Below are 18,849 nucleotides of genomic sequence, written 5' to 3'. Positions count from 1 at the left end.
TGCCTAAAGCCATCTTTCATTGCTGCCACCATGTGTCGGAGGTCTGTCATCGCAGGTCCTAAATGCGCAACAGGCATTTTATTTATCAACGTGATAATTAATGCGCACCAAAGGCCATTTGTGAGCTTAAGTAGAGTAGATAAGGACTGAACCCTTAAATAAAGTTACTACAAGTGATGATAGAAAAACATTAATTGTCACAAACATTGTACTAGTCTTACTGTAGGTCTAGACTAGCCTATAGGATGTGCATTTTTTGCCATATGAAGCAGTTTCCGCAGGTGGAAAACTAAAGTCTATTCGAGCATCCACAGCAGGGACTTGAAATGGAAAGTAATCCAATAAGGGATGGAAAAGACCGAGAGTAGCCTACTGGCAGCTGCAGCAATCACGCGACAGTAATATTTTCCCCGCAAAAATGCAAGCAAAAACGCCGTGGTTTGTAACTGCGTGGCTTTTCTTAGGGTTTGGTGGGCTGAGGGATTTTCGGGACTTGGCAGGTGAGTTGATTTTCTATGCCTTTGCTTGTGTTATAATCTCGTAAGAATACTTTGCCTATAGTTAGTGTATGTGTGTAGTATGTGTATAGATGCTATTAATTTACTTACGTGGTAGCATATTTATTTACTGTTATGTGTACTGTATCTAAAGGTCTTTTTTCAGCTCTTTGTCAACTTGCCTATTTCTGGATGAATTTATACAGTGCCTCAATCTTAGCCTTATTTTAAAAATGTTCTCACTCATGGCGAATTAAAACCATCTGTGGTATGAAAACCATCATGTAACAAAAAGCATGGCGAGACAAACAAACGACGATCTAAATCATTCTTTACATTGCTTTATTGTAGAAGAAAATATTTCCATCCTACGGTAGCATACACTAAGGAACTTTACAGCACACCGTTCGGTTCGGTTCAGAGCCAGCTTAGAATACTCTGAATTCCCCTGGCCAGACCTCTACCCGTCCTGCCATAATAAACGGCTCAGCAGATGCTTGTTTTATCACCATCTCGGTCTGTGGGACTTTTCATCGATATGGACCACATTTCTACAGATCCCAAAACAGTGCCTGTGTGCGAGTGTGTGCACTATTTTCACTTGCCTCTTGTCACTTACTCTTTTGTTATGCGTGTGCTTGTCTTCTGTGTAGCTGTGAGGACATATATACTACTGGCAGATGCGTCCCCTGGTTACCATGGGGGTGTAAATCCCCAAGGCTTTGTCAAATCTATCAGCGATGCCAATCGGATGTATGAGGTAAGACCTTTGTTGTTACTGTAACACACTCATATGTATTAATGTTAGAGATACAATCTGACCCCCCAGATCGCAGTGCATTCTGGGACAGGCCTGGCCCTGACAGCCTTTCCACCACATTAGAGCATATAGTGGCTGTGTGGCAGTGGTATCTTGCACACCACTTATTCGGAACCATAGGCTACATGATGCAGAACAATTGATTTGGTTTACTCTGTAACAGACCAGCATTGGATAAGGGAATTCCAACCTTTTGAACTTAACTTGAACATACATAATTGAGGGAGGGGGAATATGCCTACTTCAAGACATGAATGCCCACTCATAGAGGTCACCCTACTGTCTTTAGTTTCTGCTGAGCGGGATGGAGATGGACGCCGACAACAACATGGCTATGCTGGACAGGGAGCTGGCGTCCATGCGACAGGGTAGGGCCTTCCTGGCCCTCGTCAACGACCACATCCCCAAGACCCTCTCCGGACTAGAGAACATGGCCCACAATCTGGAGGTCCAGGACAAGCCCATTAGCTTGTCCCACTTTGAGACGCTTGTATTGGGGATCGTCTACTCAGCCTACCAGGCCCGACGCCAGCAGCGCGATGTGGAGCAGCGAGCCTGGACCGAAGTCCTGGGCCGCTTGGCTAATGTGACGTTTGTTGACCTGCGCAGGACAAATGCAAAGTTTTGAATGGTACAGAGAAGTTAGGGAGGTCAAATATCAATGTAGTTCTGCCTTATGCAATAAAATATCACCTGCTTTTGATAGAGATGGGACTACTAGATCTTTTAACATCTTTACATCTTCCTCTTTTCAATTTTACAACTTATGGTTCCCTGCCCTTCCAACATTACTGGTAATTCAATCTTGTCATCTTCATTTAACCCAACAGATGATGAACAGAATTGATACCCTGATGTTACTGAATATTAAAGAAACTTTAATGTAAAAAAAGTATTGATATATCAATTTGAACATACATTACAGAAAACAGCTTGATACATAACGTTTTTTGTACTGACAGCAGGGAATGTTTGGCTGGTCACAACTGCCTTGATCCAAGTCAGAAAAATAAAGGTCTGTTTGAGAACACCTTGTAGTAATATACTATGTTGTCAATTTCTCAGCTTCTCGGTGCAAACAGAGTCTCAGTCTCATTTCTTCCTGCTCCTCTGTGACCAATCAGAGTTTCCGTCTCATTTCTTCCTGCTCCTCTGCGTCTTGGATTTGGTCTCTGTTGACTCCAGCGATGCCAATTTTTTCTTCAACTTCAAATCCTCTGCATTTCCCCTTCTGTCCCTGGGAGGGCGCTGTTGCGGACTCCGCACTCTGGATGTTCCAGGCCGGACTCTGCTCTCTTCCTTCCTCTTCTGCAGCAGACTCTCCTGCATGCCACTCACGATCTCCTCCCTTTTCCAAACCAGAATATTGACGCCTGCAATTTGGCCATGATTTCAGATTTCATGACATTTGTTATTATTTACACATTACAGATACCTTAAAATATAATTTACAGATTCATATTTTAGAAATTGATTTATGTGTGCTTACAGACACTTTTTCTCAATGTGGCTATAGATTATGGACTTTATTATAATTTGTGTATTAGCATATGACACCAGTTAAGTGAGTACATACCCATTCCTGAGGCCAGCACGTCACCCAGAGGGTTGAACTTGTTCAGCTAGGTCAAAGAGGGTGAAAGGCAGTGAGAGAAGTGAGGCTGGCACAACGTTAGGGTCACCACTTGGAGCCTACAAGTCATTAAATTAACTTAAGATGCACACATCATTACAAAAAGCTCTATTGTCATTCACTAGTTAGCAGCAGCAATGTATTTCACATAAAATCTTATTTTATCCCGTCTTGGGTTAGGGTTAGCTTATCTTTTCCAAATTGCCCTGAGTACCAGGTTTGTTGAGTCAACATCCAACATCCTCTTTTCTATTGTTGCGCAATGACACTAATTACTTACAGAACTTTCCGAACAGAACCTCTCCACTCGCTTGAGTGGAAGTTGCATTTGTACCGAAAAAATTACATTTGACAAAGACCTAAACAGTTTTTTCATCAGCAGTCCACTTACAGATATGATGCCCTTGGCGTTGGGGTCAAGCATCTGACGCAACAGATACCCTGTGTTTGCGTCAAAGACGTCAACAGACCTAACATCACCAACACAGAACCGCTCATCAGGGTAACGACCGGCTACAATGAGGTCATATACTGGATGCCAGGTGGCCTGCAAGAAAAAGCACATTATTTGAGTGATGCAGCATGGCATGTGTGTCCTGGAATATGGATGTGCATATTCCAACACTGCATATCTGATAACTGATTTCGACTTGCCCTATAAGTAATCTACTTCTATTTCTTAATTCTAGCATACGCCGAATAATAAACTGGTCGGCACACACTTTTACCAACACGCAGTGGCGAGGCGCAGGGGACATTTCCGAGGAAGCCAAGTGATGAAAAACACCTGATGCTTATTTATTTATTTTGCGCAATATATAGCGGCGGCACAAAATACTGTAGCCTAACATACAGGCCGTGTACACTGGATGTGGGACACTTGTGACAGCAACACATGCGCACTGTCTCTCTCTCCCTCTCTCTCTCTCTCTCCCTCTCTCTCTCCCTCTCTCTCTCCCTCTCTCTCTCCCTCTCTCACACATCTGCATACTAGGAGGATGGCTTCCCTTTCTAAGGTGCTGACGAATCAGTTTGACAGTGACTATACCTAATTTCTGATTGGTTGATCATATTTTTATTTACACGTTAGTTTAGTGATAAGGATTCCAACTCGGGCTGGGTGCCACTATGAGACGACGGGAGTGTAATACTGTGTTTCACCACATTCACTACATACAATTCATGGGGGCGTTGTTTCACTCATTTCAAAATACTAAATATGAAAACGAGAGATGACAGTTTTATATACAATAACAGCGATTGTCGGACGAGTCTGGCTTCCCTTGGCTTCCGGGAGGAAATGCCAACAAGCGTGTGAAACATTACAATATTGTAAACAGCACACACTGATATTATCAGCTAGTAATTTATGGGTTGCTCATTAATATGGAAGTAGGCCCACTCCAAAAGTACAAAATGCCTAAGGTAATATTTTACCGCAATGGAACTGTGAGATGTAATCTGTTACTCACAGACTAAAAGACAGATAAATGGATAGATTAACTTTATTGATCAAGAGCCCATGTACATGATGACAGTCTAACCTTGATGGCTGTGATGTGCTGGAATTGCCTGTGAGGATGCTGAATGATGTGCTCTGGCTTGGACCAATCAGATGAGGCGTAGACCCTGATCTCCTCCCCCTGGTCTGTGGTGAGCAGCTTTGAGCTGTCGGTGGGGTTGAAGTAGGCTAGGGGCCCAAGGGACCAGCGTTAAAAGAGGAAGACAGAGACAAATTACAATTATATCGAATTATGGCGTCGCAGTGGTATGCTTCCTCACAGCTGTATCTGTATCTGGTTACCATGGTTACCATACATTAGAGTCCTCATTACAACACTGAATTACATTATATCAATATCCCAACATAAAATGCTGGAACACTGTTTTTCTTATAATGAATTTACTAAGGTTGAGGTAATAAACAGAATACCTTTTATAGAGTTACTAAAATATTTAGTTCATGGATGTTTAATTCCACATTGATCCCTTTGAAGTGAGGACGGAATCTTACCTGAGTTAACAGGTTTGTTGTGCTGCATTTCATGCAGGAAGCTCTTCTTGTCCTTGAGCTGTCTCAGGTCCCACAGCTTGACCGTGCTGTCCACTGAGGCTGTGGCCAGGAGCCAATCAGAGCGAGGGTTGAACTCGGCATGGGTCACTTTGGCTTTGTGCAGTTTGTCATTAAATATCTACACAGAGACGTAAAGGTGAAAAATACTGGAGGTGATGTTTGCCAGATCCAGGGTGGGGCTCCATTTGTAGTGTCAGTAAAAAGATATTTGCTGGGTGGGTTGGAATGTAGAATAACTACATTCACCTGAATCACCTGAATACTACATAACAAAGTAAAGCAGGCAGGCCAACTTGCAAATAATACAAATGTGCAGGTTTATCATATATAGTACCTACAACACGTGATACGCACAACAGATATAGTCGTCTTTGCCTCTGTTAGTAAGCTATGCTGTGCCTGTATCTATGACAATATGGAACATTACTGTGTATGTACAGACATAGTCTTTCCTGACAGATTAACTGTGCTTAGTGTATGTGGGATATACATGACAGATTAACTGTGCCTAGTGTATGTGGGATATACATATAACAATTGTTATTAAGGAATATAAAGGGTTGCTAAAATGTAATGAAACTCTAGCAAAGACCAGAGGATATGGCAGAAATATGCACACACACCTTGTGGCCATCCAAGCCCAGAAGAACAAGTCGTCCAGTGTTGTCCCCTGTGGCTAGCATCTGGCGGCTAACAGACACGTCCACACAGCAATACCAGTAACTGGAGGAAAGACATCAGGATTAGCATGACTTGAGTTCTTATACGATAAAATACTACAAATCTAAATGATCAAGAAGAGCAAGAAAATGCTGAATGGATATTGACTCTATTAAAGGCGTCCTAAGCGATGTTACCATGTTTCTAAACTAAAACATTTTTGTCACATACAGCAAACATCATCTCACCATCCGTTAGCTGCCTATTCCCTGAATACACTGTTCAAAAAACGCAGTCTGTGGAAAGCCCAGGCTCCAAAAATGGCAACAAAAACAACCTGGTCCAGCCTGGACCATAAAAACATAATAAACTGTTCCGGCCAATCACTGACTAGATGGGCGTTTAGGAGAGTTTCAATTGCACAGAAAGGAGGTGGAGGGAGCAGCAAGCTAGCATAATACTTGGAAGTCATAATTTACGATCAATCAATTAATTCAATTAATTGCACATCCCCACTTCCTATTTTGTTGATATTCTACTTCCTCACCAAACATTGTGGTGAGTGTGGCCACAGTCCTGGGTTGTCGAGAGGGTCTGAGAGGAGACACCGTGAAAGCTCCGCAAAGTCAGGGAACCATCACCCGAAGCTGTGTAGACCCTGGACAAGTCCGACGGACAGAACTTCATCCCACCAATGAAATCACATGCTCCTTTCTGCGCGCATACAAAGACACAAAAGACAGAGCTCATCATTGACCACTGACCAATCAAAGGACGAATCAGACACCAATCACAAGACAAATCATCATTGGACAGACTACTTGCAGGAGACCTGTCACAGGACAGAATGTCGAATTGGCAAGAAACATAGGATTGACTGTGGAACCATCACAGGACCGACCATTGCAATGCAAAGCCATCACAACACTGTTTACCTAACTGAAGACCAAGAACAGGACTGACCATTGCAATGCAAAGCCATCACAACACTGTTCACCTAACTGAAGACCAATAACAGGACTGATCACTAGAGACCACGCGTAGTGTTCATTTTAGCCACCTAAAGTGTAGTGCATTCCATAAAGCACACTGCATTCCACTCTACAACACTACAACAGGTTAACATCCTCCATGTCCTGTGCTCTCAAGAACAGGCCGAGGGCAAAATGACTTTGACTCCATGAGTAGCAAACAAGCGGCAGCAAGCTGAGAGCAGGTTCCAACTCAGTTTGTTATGCAAAATCATAAAGACTGAGTCTCTATCACACTTCTGTCCTGTACGTCACTACAGGCACCAATAGGTGAGGCATTCACTCACACACACCGTGCAGTAACACCCCATGCTTGCTTTTATTCTGACGCCATTTCACTCACACACACCGTGCAGTAACACCCCATGCTTGCTTTTATTCTGACGCCATTTCACTCACACACACCGTGCAGTAACACCCCATGCTTGCTTTTATTCTGACGCCATTTCACTCACACACACCGTGCAGTAACACCCCATGCTTGCTTTTATTCTGACGCCATTTCACTCACACACACCGTGCAGTAACACCCCATGCTTGCTTTTATTCTGACGCCATTTCACTCACACACACCGTGCAGTAACACCCCATGCTTGCTTTTATTCTGACGCCATTTCACTCACACACACCGTGCAGTAACACCCCATGCTTGCTTTTATTCTGACGCCATTTTACTCACACACACCGTGCAGTAACACCCCATGCTTGCTTTTATTCTGACGCCATTCTTCTCTGGCACCCATGGGACACACTACCAACCGTAAACTCTATAAATCTCATTCACTGATCAAATTGTGTATGACTTCTTCGAGTGCAAATTCTGCTCATACTTTACAAGGGCAGAGAGGGGAAGCATAAACCTGAGGTCAGCATTAGTCAAATAAACAGCTGCAGATCTACTCCAGCCAAATCAGATCATGATATCGTAATTATTCAGGACAGCACATATTGTTTCTTGAGGAGGTAAAATGACCTCTTAAAGAGTTACTTAAGAGACAGAGCTTCATCTTACTCCCATGATTCTGTGTTGACAAACACTTTTATAACGGTCCCATTGAAATCCCGCAGAGTGGTTGTACCCCCAATAGAGGAGATGAACAGCTGGTGGGCATTGCCTGGATTAAACCTCATGCCTGTTACAGAGTCTCCAGCCCCATCCTAAACACAAAATACACATGCTCATTGCTCAGGCATTCAATACGTTACAGAGTCTCCAGCCCCATCCTAAACACAAAATACACATGCTCAGGCATTCAATACGTTACAACGGGAGATATTGTTAATACGAGATAGGACGCTATTGAGGGAAAATCCTCTTGTCGGTATATTTTTACCAAATAGCTCAAGCCGGATTAAATTTGTAGATTTGGAAAAATATCCCTCATAGTATATCATGTTATGCATACATCTAACCACGATTCTTGAACCAACAGGTAAGGTTTTCAATCTATTCACTGATAAAAACTGGCTGCCTTTGGTAAGATCCACATCACTAAACCGACATCTCTCTCTTGCTCACTCTCATACATACATGCATGTACACACACACACACACACACACACACACACACACACACACACACACAAACACACATACAAACACACACACACACACACACACTGACCCCTTGCACAAAGGACATTTTGTTAGGCCTCTCGTAGTCCCATAGTACGATGTCTCCCCCTTTGGAGCCTACGGCCAGCGTTGTGGGTAGTGTGGGGTGCCATTCCAGGCAGGTGACCCTGCGGTCAAACGGGCTGACCGTCCTGTGGAGCCCGTAGGAGGCCAGCGAACGCACAAAGGGCTCCTGTAGACACTGGAGGAGGGAGAGGACACATAGAACAGAACACCCTATGGGCAAGGAGGCATCTATATGCACACATGTACGCTCACAAATAAACCCCTATGGGCAAGGAGGCATCTATATGCACACATGTACGCTCACAAATAAACCCCTATGGGTATGGAGGCATCTATATGCACATCATGTACGCTCACAAATAAACAAGGTAGGAAGGCACAAGTCTGCATCTTCACACAACAATACAGAAGTTCAAAACAGCCGTGTACAGAGTTTAAATAGGACTTTGATGCAATTGCATAACCGGTCATGTGTCTACTGTTTGAAAGTAAGACCATTAAATCTTTGATAAATATTGCCAACATCCTAGAATAGAGCAACCAGAGTGCACGCTCGCCCAAATCCTCAAAAAGAGGCATAGCTGAACTGTCCACTGTTACCTGTCGCAGGTGAGAGCGAATGTTCTGACCAAGGGAGCTCTTGTATAAGTAGTGCAGTATGCTCCCATGGCTTCCTCTCCTTGGATTTGCTGAGCACTTCAAGGCAGGCTGCTTGTTTCCGGTCCCTGAACAGGAGATGTGTAGAGAGAGATGGCGGCTTCAGTTACAAAACCAAACCTTGCCAATTCCTTGTCACACGCCACTTAATATAAACAATGTGTAATTCTCAAGACATACACACACCTGAGGCTTTCTCATCTTTTTTAGCTTTCACTTTCTTGGAGAGCGATTCGCTTGAACTCTCGCTCTTTCGTTTCTTCACACCACCACTAGATACATTGTTTTTCTTGCTCTTAGCGTGGATGTCATCTGCTGTTTTGTTTCTTGCCATGTTTCTAACAATGAACAAATGCACAAAACAATTAGGCTACAGTGTTACGTTTTCCGTTCGATTACTTCGTTCAAGCTTTTAAGTGATAGGCTATACAATTGCATGCAACTATTAGATTAACCTATATAAAAACATAGAATGGCATAGTGTAAGCATTTTCTGTCTGACAACGTTAAAGCCTACCGATTTTGATAGCCACATCACATGCAGCAGATATTTGCAGTATTCAGTAGTATTCTCGGACAGCAACTTCACTACGAGCTGCACACGTGCAGTGAGCAGTGACGTCAGTGACCGAATGTTTTGTAACGTGTTGATGGAGGGAGAATTGTATCTATAGGTGGCAGTATTGTCTCAAACAGTTCAGAGCCGTATATATAAATATATCTGAAACAGTTAAAAGTAGTCTGCATATTATGCAGTCTCACAAACAATCACCAATAACGCAAACATTAAAGGAACCGTATGTAAGAAATGTAATTCAATTAATCATAAAATGGCCCTGATTTGTCACTAGACATTAGGAAATCATGCTAATTTCAAATACTTATATCACTGACAACAGTAGTCCGGCCAGGATATCGTCATTTGAAAAAGTGAAGTTGCAGCCCTCAACTGATGTTGATGTTTACATATTTGTGTTTTAGCCTGATCCGCCACACTCCACCTATCTAGTAATCACAAAGTCAGTAGTGTTTCGGCATCTGGGTTGCCAGCTCTGCTCTAGTTACCACATCTGCGGTGTACACCGCTCTACAGTATTTTGAAAGTGATTGTAGTACCAGTTTTGGCCAAAATCCTACATACGGTTCCTTTAAATGCAGATGAATAACTTGCTTTCCATAAATGAGCGTCAATCAACCAATGAGTTGGTAATGGATGCAAAATCATGCTGCAACCACATATCATAGCCCAGACTGCCTATAGTAACATTTCGCCCTTAAACACTAGTGCGCTCCTCCTGGCCTAATCTTCATCTACAGCACTTGTCAAGGCAACTTCATAACACACCAGAGTCGAGCCAATCAGATCTCTCTCGAGGGTGGCACAGCTGACACCGCAAACAATTCCTGCCATTTTCTGCCTCAACCCTCACTCATACAACTGGTCACGCAGGCTACAGGTAGCCCACGCGCCACACCTGTCAGCTTCCACGGACTCTGTCACTCTGACCGTAAGTTGAAAACTTTGAGTTTTCTGAAATAATCAAACAAATACACCTTCTGTCAAACTAGCCAACTAGTCATATGGTGATTGGTGAATTAAAATGTTTATAGGGCCTCCGCAATTCATAGCATGATTACAAAAAAAATACAGAAATACTTCGAGAGTTCATAGTCATTTTGTACAATTAGGCTAAGCTAAACTTGAGACATGTTGGTTTTAGTCTATGTCAACCTTTGACACAAATCAACAAAATTATGCAGCATTGATACAATTCCAATCTTAAATGGATTCTCTCATCCCCTGATTAGCCTAAATGTTTTGGGTTTCCTGGCTAGGTCAGACAGGTTATACACTGAGATGTCTCAACCTGTCTGTCAAGTTACATTGTCTTCTTAAAGCCAAACAAAACTTGCTCTCTTACATGTGTACTGGACTCTACTGTGATGTCAGAATAAGGCTATACTACCCATCAACCCCAGTATGACCACTGATAGAAAAGTTACATTTACTTTTATTTATTTAGCAAACAAGTTCAAATGCACCTCTCTTTATGGGATCTTAGAAGTAGCACAGACAACACAGATCACATCCTCACTGGCTGACTGGCTGTGCCTCCTTTTGACAGTAAACATGCAGATTAACATTTCCCAGAATTGGGGCCTATTTCTGTCCACAGGGTGTAATTCTATTAAAAACACATTATTTCTAATAATGTTTAGCATCACTAATTAGTATAAAGAAAAACAAGCCTAGACTTTTTTAATGGTTGCTCCTACTCATGATTTAGACACATTTTATTGGTATTTTATGGTACAATATCAGTGTTTTGGTGTTGTCCGCAACCAGAGTTTTCACATATTGTGCCATATCTCAAACATTATTTATCATAATGCAGATACATTTAAAGTACTCTTTTTAAAAGAAATAAGTTTTTTTTTTTTTACAAAGTCAGTTCAACTTGGGTTTTCAAATTATAAACATTTAATTGCAATAGATTACGATCAGTGATTTGTCATCACCGCAACAAATGTCATTACCAGAACTGCAATGTCATCACCATCACCATGCATATTTTTGCCAATAGATTATGTATAAATTACAATAAATTACATTAATTAGATATTTTTGACAATGTTGGACAGTCTAAATTGCCACTGTATGAAAACAGATATGATATAATAAATAAATAAATGAAATTCCAAGCCAGGGTTGAGTGAAAAAAAATAATATATATGTACCGCAGAGCGGTACAAAATATGACCGCCGCCCAGTCCAGCACATTTTTTCCACAAAAATAAATTACGCTGAAAGGCCTATATGATTCTAACTGTCTCACTAAATTGCATTATCCACACTCAATTCTCACTGGTATCTGCTAGACAACAAGTACCAAAACATGATTAGTTCATAGATTTCACATGTAAAATTGATTTTATACAACCCCACCCCCATCTTGCCTGTTCATAATTCTGAGTAATTCTTGAATTGTGTGCATGTGTGCGTGCACACGTTTATGTTTATGTGTGTGTGTGTGTGTGTGTGTGTGTGTGCGTGCTTGTGTGTTTGTCTGCGTTTGTGTGTTTGTGCATGTGCATGCATGCGTACATATGTCTACTGTGTGAGTATGTGTCATACGTATGATTACTGTGAATGTATGTGTGTGCGTGTGTATCTGTTTATGCACATGTGTGCACATGGAATGGGTTAACATGACCCCTGGAGGCAAACATACGGAAAACAATTGTCATCCTAGGCCCTATGGTTCTCAAGATATTCACAGAAAACTGTGTCTGCCCTACCCTCCTTTCGGGGGGTCCAGTCCAGCGGGGGGGCTACAGATCAAAACGAAAAACTATGGTTCCATGCTATCCATGTGGGGTTACATGCCCACTAAGTTTTGTGTACCCCGGTCTTTCAGTGTCCCAGGAATCCTTGTTGGTGTACGATCACTAAATGTACACATAAATTATTTTATTGTAAGGCCCCCCATGAACGAAAGTTCACAAAACCTGGCATGCATTCGGAAGGTGTCATAATGATCCTACACTTTCAATTTCGTGCAGTTTTGACCATGTCAGCCAGAGATATTGTGATGAAAACACCACATGTTTTGCTTTTTAATTTTTAACTAGGTGGCGCTATACATGAAATAAGTGGTAATGGGATGGGTTGACATGCCCCCTTAAGACCAACATACAAAAAAAAGGTGGACCTCCTAGGACCTACGGTTCTCGAGATATTCACAGAAAACTGTCTCCGGCCACCTACAGGCCAGTTGGTGAATAGTAACATAAATTAATTTATTGTGTGGCCCCCCATGAACGGAATTCCACGAAACTTGGTGTGCATTCAGAGGGTGTCATAATGATCCTACACTTCCAATTTCGTGCAGTTTTTACTATGTTAGGTCACAGATACCTGCGATTACAACACCTCATTTTTACTTTTTTGTGTTTAACTAGGTGGCGCTATACATGAAATGAATGGTTATGGAATGGGTTGACATGGCCCCTTGAGATCAACATACAAAAAAATGGTCCTTCTAAACCCTACGGTTCTCGAGATATTCACAGAAAACTGTGTCTGCCCTACCCTCCTTTCGGGGGGTCCAGTCCAGCGGGGGGGCTACAGATCAAAACGAAAAACGATGGTTCCATGCTATCCATGTGGGGTTACATGCTCACCAAGTTTCGTGTACCCCGGTCTTTCAGTGTCCCGGGAATCCTTGACGGAAATTTGGACATGCGAAAAAAAACAAATCTGACTAAACCTATATGGTTTCGCTGCGCGGCGGTCATAATAAGATACTTAAACGACTATAATTCATGTTGTAAGTAAAATTCAACAATTCTAATAAGTTCAAGATAAAATATACTTTATGTGAAACCATAATTGATCATTGATTGATCATTGATTGACCATTTCATCTTTAAAATTTACATATTAGATGATGTGATGGTTAATGACATTTACCTGAAAAATGACAAAAAATCATAAATTCCCTTATATTGTGGTCTCAACCAAGCTCACAAGGTTACTCCTATCAAAATGACTGATAACTTGATGCATACCAATTAGTAAAATTTTGAATTTTATTTTTAAAAATTTCAGTAACCCAAATAGGCCCAAAATCTGAGAAATGCCCATAAATGTATTAACATTAATATCTGAATTACACGTTACAAAATGTTATTCATGGCTTATACTTCCTTAATTCTATTGTAACAGTATCTAGTAGGCTATTTGGTATTTGATTCCATTGTGATATTATTTTGCCTCATGTCAATGTAATGTTTTGGATTATGTGATAAGGTATTGAGAATGCATCTTCACAATAAATGTTGCTCAGGTTATTTTGAGCAAAATATGTAAACATTACTTTTTGCAAGAGAAAATATGGTGCTGCTTGATGCCTGAACAGGTGCCGAAAGAGGAAACAGGAAAATGAGTGCCATTCATTTTTTGCATTTTCACTTGATAGTATTTTGGTTTTATCCCCAGATAAGGAATTGACCAGTAAGATGTTTCATTTTGTTTTAAATAATCTAAATGAGGTAGGCTATATGTTGCTTGAAGTCATTTTCCAGGTTCACTCACTGGATTGTACAGTGAACACCTCAATGAATAGCTGACCCATGCACTTGAATCCAGAAGGGTTAGGAAAACAAAGCTTAGAGGAGTGTGTTTGGTTTTATATTAACATGCTTGTTGTCTCAGAAACTAGTCCCTATTCATGAGGTCTTTTTTCAGCCGCTCAAAAGATGTGGAACAATGTGCTCTCTCTATCACACACATGTGAACTAAATTTCACAGTTAAAGGCATTCGTGAACCTTTCTCCTACATGTTGTTCCTGTGCATGTTAAAACAAAATCACTCGGTTTCCTGTAATGCTTAACACAGCTGAAGTTATCACTATGAATCAGGGTGTTTATTTCAAGAACTATCCAGAAATGACTCTCTCTTGACACTCTTCTCTTGATTGTCTGGGCAGATCTGGACCTCGGGGACAGGCCTCTGATTGTGGGCGCAGCAGGGGTTGGCGTTGACGAGGGGTTGCCACACCTCTCAGTGGGTGATGTTCTCCATGCCAACCTGTATACTCATACCTATCCGTGCCACCATAACCTCAGCATCTCACCATGTTAAGCCTCATCAAACTACCTCGTGGCTTAACAATCAATCAGGTTCCCAAAGTAAGTCTGAATATCGGGATAGTGTACAGTAGGCTATTGGGCTCAGGGCTACACGGCATATTGTTAGCCAGTGATTTCTTATTGATAATGTATGCCGTTTTATGGGCCTATTCCCTGTACAAAGTAAAATCAACTAAAATCAACAGTGTTCAGTTAACTCTTGAAAAGTTTATTTTAACACTATTCTGAATTTGTATGATTTCATTAAGTGTTTAATTAAGTGTTAAATTACTCTGATAATAGTTGAGTATGTAGAGTTTGTACCCTCTTTAAATCAAGAGGGAGTTTTAAACTGTTTAAAAGTTTTGGGAATTTAACACTGTATATTTTACTGCATGTCACTGCAGGTGTTTCATGAGCATGGGATCATATCGGGGTACAGACACCCCCACAGCTCAGCTAGAGATTGTGTCCTTAGCATCTTCCAACTGACCAATGAGACCCTCAACATCTGGACACATTTCCTCCCCACATGGTATGGCTCTGACGCTCATGTTTCACTGAGACCTTTACTTAAGTTGTTTCAGATGTCTTCAGTGAAGTTACTTTATTACAGAGATTTCAGTCGAATCAATATGGTTGCATCACTAATAGGCATTTCAAAATGGCAAAACCCTCTGGGACTGGTAAGAGTGATTCTGCTTTTTTTCTGTTCAAAAACAACTAGAAAAGCTTTAGAAAATAACAACTAAATATCCTAAAGGACATTGTGTTTGTGGTAGGTTTTAGTCTGTGGCACAGATGTCCCTGTTTCTCTGATTCTTGTTATACAATCAGATGCATTTAACATTAACATTTAAACATCTGAAACTGGATCACTGAATGACTGAAGAAGCATGCGTTGATGTCTCCGGCTGCTAGGTTCTTCCTGTGGAAGCTGCTGATGGTTGCCTGGGCGATGGAGGAGGGTGAGCGCGGCCGGTGCTCCTGGCCTCTGCTGGTGTTCCTGGCGTCCTGCTGTGTGTACCCACTGGCCTCCAGCTGTGCCCACACCTTCAGCAGCATGTCAGTCAGGGCGCGACACATCTGCTTCTTCTTCGACTATGGAGCAATCACCCTGTACAGTCTCGGTACAAACACACTTAAACACTCACCATAGTATTATACCGCGTATGTTTTTTATATGTATATTTAGTTTCATTTATCCATATGTCTCTCATCTATCTATCTATCTATCTATCTATCTATCTATCTATCTATCTATCTATCTTTCCATTAACTACTCTGAGACAGTCCCACAGACAAAGGTAGAGTGTCATAAGTGTGTCTGTGTGTCTCCTCAGGGTCAGCAGTGGGCTACTCTTCTTATGCATTCTCTGAGAAGTGGGTGAACAACACGTTGCACCGCTGGTATGTCCCCATCGCTGTCCTTAACTCAGTCATCTGCACTGCTCTGGCCTGCTGCTCCAGGTAAGTGGACTCTGGGTCACAAGAAGCTGGCATCCTTGTATTGAGAGTGTTGCTGACACCAAAAATGGCTTACCTTCTTCACGAGACAGTATATTTGGTCAACAGCACAACATCACTTCAGTCTCCAGGCCAATGTTACATTTGTTATCAATTATACATTTAATTTATGATAACAGATACATATAAGTGTAAGTATATATACTCTTTGATCCCGTGAGGGAAATTTGGTCTCTGCATTTATCCCAATGAATTAGTGAAACACACACAGTGAGGTGAAGCACACACTAATCCCTGCGCAGTGAGCTGCCTGCAACAACAGCGGCGCTCGGGGAGCAGTGAGGGGTTAGGTGCCTTGCTCAAGGGCACTTCAGCCGCTTCCTCCTGTTCGGGGTTCGAACCGGCAACCCTCTGGTTACAAGTCCAAAGCTCTAACCAGTAGGCCACGGCTGCCCTGTTATATTCCTATACAACAGATGTCCCACGGTCAGACTGACACGGTGACACATGGATAAACGAATACCAGGGGCAGCATGCTGGTGATCAAACTGCAGTGGGTGTCACTTTTGTGACACTAAGTTTTGTGTTGTTTGTGTTTCTTAAACCCTTTGGCCTGAAGACAGAGCCAAATACAGTTTGACAAAGTTTGACTGACAAAAACATAAATCTTTGTTTTGTTATAATTAAAATGTTTAACCTCATGCATGCTTCAAAACAATAATATGGTTTTAAAACCCAGACCCATATTCATAGCTTATGAATTAACAGAGTATTTTGTCTCCAAGCCAAACGGAATATTTTAACCCAGAGGCATGGTTGTGAACCCATTCATTTCCTTCAACCTCTGTAGATTAGGCGTGCCGTTTCTTCACTACAATGCTGACACAATTAAAGGGTAAGGGATGCTTTGCTCGTGTGCTTCAATCTAAAATGATGTCAATGTCATAATTCATTTTCAAAACATTTCCAAAAAACACACAGTCAAGGTACACCTTGAGATAGCCATCTACAAGGCATTTAAATGTAAAGATTGATCATGTTATTTAATGCCTATAGCAGTCAACTAAATGTACCACACTTTTTCTCAGGCAATGTTCATTGTTTTATCTCTTTCATCTCTATTTCTAGTTTGCCCGACTACCAAGGTACAAAGCTGAAGCCTCTTCGTATTGTGGCCTTTGCATACCCTTATTTTTACGATAACATTCCGTTATTTTACAGAGTAAGTTTCTCAAGACTTTAGTTAGTTATATTATTTCAAATCCAGTCTATGTGACAGCTCAGACTGAACTTCTATGGTAAAATAGTTCAAATGGGCGACTCAGTGGGTATTTCTGTATTCTACCTGCAGTTATTTGTGTGTGTTGGTGAGGGCTGCACCGACAACGAGGCCAACGGTGTCCATCATCAGCACATAGCTCTGGCCTTCCTCACTGGCTTTCTTTTCGCCACTTGCCTGCCAGAACGGCTGGCTCCAGGGAGTTTCGACTACATAGGTACAATCACAGATTCCCCATAGCATGCCCACCACTGTGTAACACTGAAGAGGTAGTCTACTGTACTGTACATAAGTATAGTATATATACTCTTTTGATCCCGTGAGGGAAATTTGGTCTCTGCATTTATCCCAATCTGTGAATTAGTGAAACATACTCAGCACACAGTGAACACACAGTGAGGTGAAGCACACACTAATCCCGGCGCAGTGAGCTGCCTGCAACAACAGTGTGTGTGTGTGTGTTGCTTTCTCTGTAATAGAGGCTGACAGTATCTGAGTAAATGGATTGTTTAACTGCAGTATCACATATGATTTCTGCAGGCATTCATAATAGACTATTTTTTGTAAGGGATCATCGTAATATGCTTCGAGAAGGCAAGAAAGCTTAACTTTTCACAAAGGTCATGCATTGCATAGAAGCCATAAACAGATACCATCTCATTATTGTGAGTTGCTCCATGCATTTCCACCTCTCTTTGTGTCTCTCCACAGGGCACAGTCACCAGCTGTTTCATGTGTTTGCTATTGCTGGCACGGTTGTCCAGATTAAGGCCATAGAGCTGGACATGGCCTTGCGTCAGCAGTGGCTTCATTCACACTCTCCTCCCATTACCTTCACCAACACCATGGGGATGGCTCTGGTGTCCGTCGCAGCCAATCTGTCTGTTATTTACATATTTTGTCATGCACTGTTCTCACCCGCAAACCTCAAGAACAAAGACAACAAATTGTCAAACATTATCAAGTGCCGTGACTCCTGTTCACCTAGTAGTGCCTTTTGTTGTCAGCAATAGTTAGGTGCAACGGCACATGATTGCCCTCTTGACGGGTGTGAGACAGGAAAGCACTTTTACAGTAAGAGTAATGGGTCACTCAGTGAACAATGACTGACACATCAAAGGGTCTGTTATGTTGTTATTTGATATGGCTTTTAACTATTTGTTTGTATACAAATGACAATGAAAAAGAACTGGAAACAAACTAACCTAAATGTTTCTGATTCACTATAGGCTGTATAAAAATAATTACACTACTAGAATCCAAATAATAAACAATGTAAAAAAAATCAGTTCACTGACTGTAGCTATCTGAAAATATTTCAATTAGTAATTACAATCTTGTAAGGCGTGTATTAAAGAAACACTAGACTACATTTAAGTTTTGCATATTATGTTCCTGTATTTTAATAAAGAATATTTATTTGTCAAATGTTGGTGTGCTATTTTCATGTTTGT

The 18,849-nt window shown here is 41.5% G+C and overlaps 3 protein-coding genes across 4 annotated transcripts; 2 read left to right on the top strand and 1 right to left on the bottom strand.

The window, feature by feature from the left end:
• The first annotated feature begins 52 nt into the window (after positions 1–52).
• Positions 53–2,182, top strand: LOC143108300 (protein FAM180A). The gene is made up of 3 exons (XM_076271553.1): positions 53–500; positions 1,151–1,257; positions 1,607–2,182. Exons 1-3 carry the CDS (start codon positions 419–421, stop codon positions 1,943–1,945), a joined length of 528 nt encoding a protein of 175 aa, XP_076127668.1. The 5' UTR covers positions 53–418; the 3' UTR covers positions 1,946–2,182.
• Positions 2,179–9,620, bottom strand: ddb2 (damage-specific DNA binding protein 2). Of its 2 annotated transcripts, none has more exons than XM_076271552.1 (11): positions 9,532–9,620; positions 9,201–9,352; positions 8,958–9,082; positions 8,341–8,532; positions 7,728–7,873; positions 5,648–5,747; positions 4,965–5,142; positions 4,495–4,640; positions 3,342–3,497; positions 2,894–2,939; positions 2,179–2,690 (listed from the first exon to the last, which is right to left on the bottom strand). In XM_076271552.1, the coding sequence occupies exons 2-11, from the start codon at positions 9,346–9,348 to the stop codon at positions 2,452–2,454; spliced, it is 1,476 nt and encodes a 491-aa protein (XP_076127667.1). In that variant the 5' UTR covers positions 9,349–9,352; positions 9,532–9,620; the 3' UTR covers positions 2,179–2,451. The 2 variants fall into 2 exon arrangements, with proteins under 2 accessions (XP_076127667.1, XP_076127666.1); XM_076271551.1 differs by lacking the exon at positions 7,728–7,873 and adding an exon at positions 6,232–6,398.
• Positions 9,621–10,410: 790 nt separating this feature from the next.
• paqr5a (progestin and adipoQ receptor family member Va) lies at positions 10,411–18,823 on the top strand. The gene is made up of 9 exons (XM_076271549.1): positions 10,411–10,522; positions 14,508–14,709; positions 15,057–15,184; positions 15,571–15,779; positions 15,993–16,119; positions 16,967–17,011; positions 17,245–17,338; positions 17,468–17,612; positions 18,107–18,823. The coding sequence occupies exons 2-9, from the start codon at positions 14,656–14,658 to the stop codon at positions 18,406–18,408; spliced, it is 1,104 nt and encodes a 367-aa protein (XP_076127664.1). The 5' UTR covers positions 10,411–10,522; positions 14,508–14,655; the 3' UTR covers positions 18,409–18,823.
• Positions 18,824–18,849: the final 26 nt, after the last annotated feature.

This window comes from Alosa pseudoharengus, unplaced genomic scaffold, assembly GCF_046254945.1.
Source record: "Alosa pseudoharengus isolate Yale_2024_CS ecotype anadromous, Long Island Sound unplaced genomic scaffold, YU_APseudo_1.1 YU_APseudo_1.1_scf_10, whole genome shotgun sequence".
NCBI classification, from domain to species: Eukaryota; Metazoa; Chordata; class Actinopteri; order Clupeiformes; family Clupeidae; genus Alosa; species Alosa pseudoharengus.
The sequence above is the reverse complement of the archived record's forward strand: the minus strand, read 5'-3'. Positions and strand labels throughout refer to the sequence as shown.